The 6,539-nt window shown below is 33.0% G+C and overlaps 1 protein-coding gene across 1 annotated transcript; it reads left to right on the top strand.

Moving 5' to 3' along the window:
* Positions 1–20: 20 nt before the first annotated feature.
* LOC126816813 (nuclear receptor-binding factor 2) lies at positions 21–6,260 on the top strand. Its single transcript, XM_050543552.2, has 3 exons — positions 21–304; positions 1,997–2,081; positions 2,426–6,260. Exons 1-3 carry the CDS (start codon positions 281–283, stop codon positions 3,118–3,120), a joined length of 804 nt encoding a protein of 267 aa, XP_050399509.1. The 5' UTR covers positions 21–280; the 3' UTR covers positions 3,121–6,260.
* The last annotated feature ends 279 nt before the right edge of the window (positions 6,261–6,539 follow it).

The following is a 6,539-nucleotide window of genomic DNA, read 5'->3' as shown; positions in this document are numbered from 1 at the left end:
ATCGATCAGCAGTATTAATTTGTATGCATTTCTTTGTTATATAATTAAAGGAAATTCTACAAAATGTCGCCTGAAACATTATCTTGTGAACGTTAGATAAATATATTTTATAATTCGTTTCGTCAAATTAAGTTAACAAATATTTAATTTACCAGTAAACATTGCTATTTCCGGTTTCAATGCATTATAAGGAAGTATTCTTGAAAAAAAAAAATGCATCGCCAAATATTAGGCTATAATTAATTCACCATTTCTTACAGTTCGGAGCAGGTCTTTTGTTATGATGGATTCACCGTTGAATTCGGTAAAATTTGATTGTGAAATAGGCCTAATTAAAATTGATAAATTATAACGTTCACCACCTGGACGGCACTCGAGACGAAAAAAATTAATTGATTAGGCCTATTAATATGTAACAGGCATTGTGACTGTCTGAGTAGAGCGAAGCTGATCATGTGATTGTTGTCAAATATAAAAACCTTCATAATTAGGTTTCTCGATTGATTTAAATAAATGTTAAATAATTTCGTTTTTCCATATTGATTTTAATTTAGATCTAAATTGTATGATTAATTTTGTTTTGAGAATTATTTTCATTGACATCAAAAATATGTGACATCATTGATTAGACGCGTCATAGAAAATAGTTCTGTGAGACGCATAATCTCGCTTGGTCGAGATTTGATAAGTTAACATGCACATTGCCCACAGTCTGTGAGTGACAGTTTCATTTACGCTATGTGATACCGGGAAAGAGCTTTGCTCAAGCACTGCACTAGATCAGAGACTGTTAAGCACATATGACTTCATATATATGCGGAGTGTGAGTTAGTCTAAGGGTTAAGGCTGCAGATTTCGTCAAGGTCTCGAGATGTAGCGTTCTCCATAATTATTATATTTAGACTATTATTAATTCAAAACCTGAAGTCAGAAATCCTTTTTTTAAAAAAAAAAAACCGTTGAGAGAATACTCTTCGAAACGTCGCCCAAATAAATCAGTAATTGTTCTTCCATAAGTATGTGTTATAGTTTATTGCTCTATCCAGTTACTAAATGCCTCTAAAAGATCAGAAAAAACCTTATTATTTCAAACTCTGTGTTGTCTCTCTTCTTACATCATTAGCCCCGTTTACACTTGGCCATGATAAGTGTGCCATTCTCGGCATGGTACCAGGCCGCAATAAATTTTAAGAAATTGACCCGTTTACATTACTCTAAAATAACCGTTCTCGGAACCGTGCAAGGCACGCCAAATGTGGAACTCTTCACAGAAAAGTTAATTTCAGTCCCTATGCAAATTACCCGGATGAAAACAATTATGGCGGTTGATTTAGTTTGGGCAGCTATTTTGACAGAACTGATGACAGAACTGTCAATGTTCACAGGAAAAAAGGTCATGGTTCATTTGACTCATGCGCAATAATCCGTACTGAGAACCATTCTCAAACCGGATAGCGTTTACACTACGAAAATTTAATTGTGCTGTGCCTGGCACCGTGCCGAGACCACCTCACTTCAGTGGGCCAAATTGGCAGTGCCTGGCACGCTTAAAATTTGTAATGTTAACAGGGTTTTTTTTCCCATCACTTTTGCCATGGCATTGCCAAGAGGATACTTGACATTTCAGCCCTGTGACATTTTTGCCTCAATAAAAACGTATCTCGACGTTTCACACTCTGGTGCATAACAGTTGTTACACACATTTTCAACAATGTTTTATTTATTCATCATTTATTATTGTCCGAAACTGAGTCTGAAATATCTTTTTATTATTGAGTCCAAACAGTCATTAAGTAAGTCCAAAAAGTTGTTACTGGTAAATAAGTCCAAAAAGTTCAAAACAAATGTTGGAAAAGATGGCAAAGTGGATGTTAAAAAACTCCAACAAATTGTGCCAAACTTTTCTGTTCTTTATGCGCAGCAAATTATTGTTATACATGTAGTTCAGTAAGCTATTAGAAAAAATTGGTGGTGAATGTTAAAATGTCTTCTTCAGGCACATCAGTTTGCAAGAAGAGCGGAAACCATGCTAAAAGCTGGAAATTTTGAAGGTGCTATACAATGTCATGCAAGTGCTTCAGGTAATAAATCTGTGTAAGATTTCTTACAAATTCTCATTTTCTAAATATAATATTCATATAGTGAAAAATAAGACAAAAACATCAATCTACCAGTGGAAAAATGCATTTGGCCTAACTTGCATTTTTATTATTAGAGATGCATTGTGCAAGAGATATATGGAGATATCAACTGTAGTTTGTATAGTAGGATTTTTGTGGCAAATAGCAGACCGTCATCGAGCGCTCAGACAGTTCTTTATTACTGACAGTTACTGCAATTATATCCAAGATGTGTAAATCCTAAAAGCCTTGTGGATAATGTTTACAATGTATGTTTATAAATAACTCTGTTTTTCCTATTTCAGAGTTGATTTTAGAGGCCATGACACAGACATCTTCAAACTATGCTCTTGAGTCTATGAACTTACAGCATCGACATCACCTCAAGAAAATGGACTTCATTCAAGAAAAGTGCAATAAGATCGAAAAATACAATTCCAAGCGAATATCTAAGGGGGACAATTGTGCAAATAAAGAATGTCAAACAGATAACATTGAAGCAAATATTAGAGACGCGCTCTTTGATGTTACTGACAGTCCTTTACAATTACAAAATGAAGTATATCAATCATTAGCTGAAACAGATACTTTGTTACATATTTTAGAAAATCGTTGCTCAAGTCTAACGGGTACGTCTGGGCTTCCAACCACTTTGGCCCAAAGACCTAGATTGAATTATAACAAGCATCCAAAAGACAGTCAAACAATTATCGAAGAATTAAATATTCACAACAACTTATTACGAGGTCATGTGGAACAAATGGTAACTGAAATTGAGCAGCTCAAAAAAGAAAAAAACACCCTGAGTCATAACTTGCAGGCAAGCAAAGAAAATAATTTAACGTGTGACATTTCGGAAGGACATTTTTTTCAAGAAGATTTTTATGACCTGCCTCCATTAGAGATGCCAACCTTGGATCCATTGTTCTTTCAAGATGAAACAAAGGAAACCGATGAAAACTTGCCGTGTGAAAAATTAAATGCGCTGACATTGAAATAAAATAAAACAATCAGTTGTGATTTTGAGAACTCTTTGCGCCAATGATAAAATAAATGTGATAACCCATCTATTTATGAATTAATGTTTATTATCGTTTTTTGTTATTCTACATGTATTTTGTATGATTCCATTTATGATAAAAAATGATATTCTTATACATGTATGAAATGAAATGGGATTTAACGTCCTACTGTTCTGCTCCGACTGGGCTAATGAAGACAGTGTACATACAGTGGACTCAGTCGCATCCGGCTTCTGAATCTGTCACATCCGGCTTCTGAATACTACAGCATTCTGTGATATCCGTTATTTCCTTATTACCTCAATCCCAAAAATTTGCATTGAATTAACATTGTATAATCCGGCCTTTAATCCTTTGGTGTTCACTTACAAAAGATTGATAGGCAATCACAAATCAATTATCAGTGAGATTAATACTCATGTTGGTATTTGTTGATTACCATGATATCGACATAAGGACGCACGAGTGGTTTCAACATCAAAGCCATTTAACGTTCGGCACAACTTGTCCAATTCTACAAATCTAGGGTACCGGAGTCTGCCACGGTTTGTCAAAGGAGCCTTGAAAGTTAATGGCGAAAGGCGAGTGTTGATCTCGGTACCGTTGAAGAAATCTACATACGCTTTCCGTCTATTATTGAAGGGTATTTTCCTGAAAACATTTTTAATTGTAATGAAACCGTTTTATTTTTAAGAGCATTACCCGACCGGTCATTGTGAGATAAAAGTGCGAGCATTGTAGCAACATAAATATTAAGTATTTGACACCAAATAGATACAACCGAAGATTATACTTCCGGTATTCAAAGGTACAATAATACTTCCTGTATTGAGTATTCCGTCATGCTCTGTAATCCAGCATATTTGAATGATCCCATTTGAATGGATGTGACAAGAGTCCACTGTATGTACACTTTTTCAAGGTATAATGGTAGTTTTATATAATACATTAAGGTATTTTTATTGTTCCATCAATTTTAAATATCCCAAACTTGACTCACTGACAGGTCTAGTGCATAAGCGATATCAAACTGATCAACAGTAAATAATGGAGATATTGAAATATGGTGGTCATGATAATAACGGTCAAATGTTTAGTACGTGTATGTTTGTGGGCAAATATTCAAAGCAGTATGTTTACAGATTCAAGAGCATCTTCTTGTCTGGCAGCAATATGCCCTAAAAAGTGGAAAAGGGTTCCATCCTGGTGTAAATTCTCTGGATTCGTACATCTGTTTCTAGTATGGAAGAGGTTATTCATAACCACCACAGTATTTAGGGTTAGTGGGTTAGGGAAACTTTATATTGGGACATTTTGTATAAGCACAAGGGTTAGGGTTATCTTTATTTGTGGTTATTAATAACTTATTCCTTTTTTAGAATTATAATTTTTGAAAGATCTGAGGTTGATGAGAAAATAAGTGAAGAACCAATATAGCAGCCATATTATTAAGGCAGCACTGTAACATCATTCCATAGTGGATAAAGAATACAATGTATTATTTTTTATATTGATTTTTAAATTCCTCTTTGACATATTTCATGGCAGTTCTCTTAAATCATATGTTTTTAATATTTTGGCATTGTTGTTGTTAGTGAGTAATATAAAGAAGTCTTTCAAAATGCAATGATTTCTTAAAATTATATGCAGTTACACATTATATGGCTATTGTAGTGGTAGTTAATTGTTTTGAAATTTATATGCATTATTACATTAATAGTAAGATGAAGAAGCTGGTCAAATGTTATACCTTTGAAAAACATTACATAATTTTGTTGCTTGGTTAGTCATTGCATTTTATTTGTGTGTTTTGTACAAGGGTCATATTGATATGATGTCTGTATCATCATGTGAGTACTCTTCAAGATATATTAATCATTTAATGTTTTTAAAATTTAGTGTGACTAAGAGGTCAATTGAATTAAAGTTACTTTTTGATTTACTTATCCTAAGTTGTTGCACATGACCACTTTATAGAATCTTATCAATGCTCCAACAACAAAATTTGCCAACTTGTTTTAATTACTTGTAGTGTTATTGCCCTTGCTCACTTTGTAGAATCTTGTAAATGCTTAAAGATGCATTATGTAAGATTTACATAAAGAGCTTGCTATAATAGTTAAAAGCTAGATAATGAATAGGGAATATCTTGAAAATTTTAGTCAAATTACTTCATTCTGAGCGTTGTTTGGGCTGTTCTGAGAATAGCGAAGTATTGGTTGTCATTGTTACGATAGTAAACAAAGTCTTGGTTATTCATTTTTTAATCAAGTCATTTACCACTAGTCGTATTTAAATCTGTTGAAATTCTCTAGCATCCCATGATATCGAAAGTTGATTATAGTCTTGACAAGTAAATAAATATCTAATTAATAATTTATGTAACATTTAAGGCCTAAAGAAAGACATGCAATTGGCAGATGTATCTCTTGTATAATGCATCTTTTAGAAAGTGATCATCTGCTCTGCTTGAAATTTGTATGCATTGCTCAGATTAGTGAAATGAAGAATCCCATTAAATATCAAACAACATCATCTATCGATCACTTTTGTGTTATGGCCCTTGCTCACTTTGTTGGATCTTATGTTCTAGCAACATTCTGCTTCATATTTATACACATTGTCAGTGAATGTTAATCACTTTTCAACTGGTTACTTTAATTAATTCGAAAGTTAAGGCCCTAGCTCTTTTGTAGAATGTTATCAAGGCTGTTAATAGTAATAGTCATCATCTGATCTACTTTAAATATATACGGTTTGTTTTAATTAGTTATTAATACAACATCAATTGGGTTATTACCAAAATTGGTATCAAACTATTTTTCCCAATGCTTGACAAATTGGTATCACACTAAATGACGGTCTGATGTCCATAGCTTCCATCTGTTGTATTGTAAATGCATGTTAATTTTAAATTAAAACATGTTATTTTCATACCATTACTGTCAAAAAACAAAATTGGGACCACTTTAATTAATATGTATTCCTTTATTGTTACTGCTTATGTTTTTAAGAAATATTTTCTAATGTAATTTAAAAATTTGTTGTTATTGATAATATGTACATATGTTTATGATATATGATACATGTGACTGTTGTGATTAAATAATTATCAATTCAGATTTTTTCCATATTTTTTTTTGAAATAAAACAAAGATCTATTTCCAAACTATCAAAGGGTGAGCATGGTGATTAGGTTAATTGCCTCAAAATTACTCCATGTGACATTTGACGCCAATCCAGTGAGTCATTTGTTGGGTGTGGATTTGTTTTTGAAACAAGCTTACGGTAATTAGTTTTTTTAAACAAGCTTTTATTCCCCAAGCAATATTTTATCAGTGAATTCAGCTTCCAGGGAAAGAATAGACACCCATCTGTTTTAATTCGGATGTAGGGT

The sequence above is a fragment of the Patella vulgata genome, chromosome 3 (genome assembly GCF_932274485.2).
Source record: "Patella vulgata chromosome 3, xgPatVulg1.2, whole genome shotgun sequence".
Classification (NCBI taxonomy): Eukaryota; Metazoa; Mollusca; class Gastropoda; family Patellidae; genus Patella; species Patella vulgata.
Note: the sequence above shows the minus strand (reverse complement) of the source record. Positions and strands in the feature narration are given on the sequence as shown.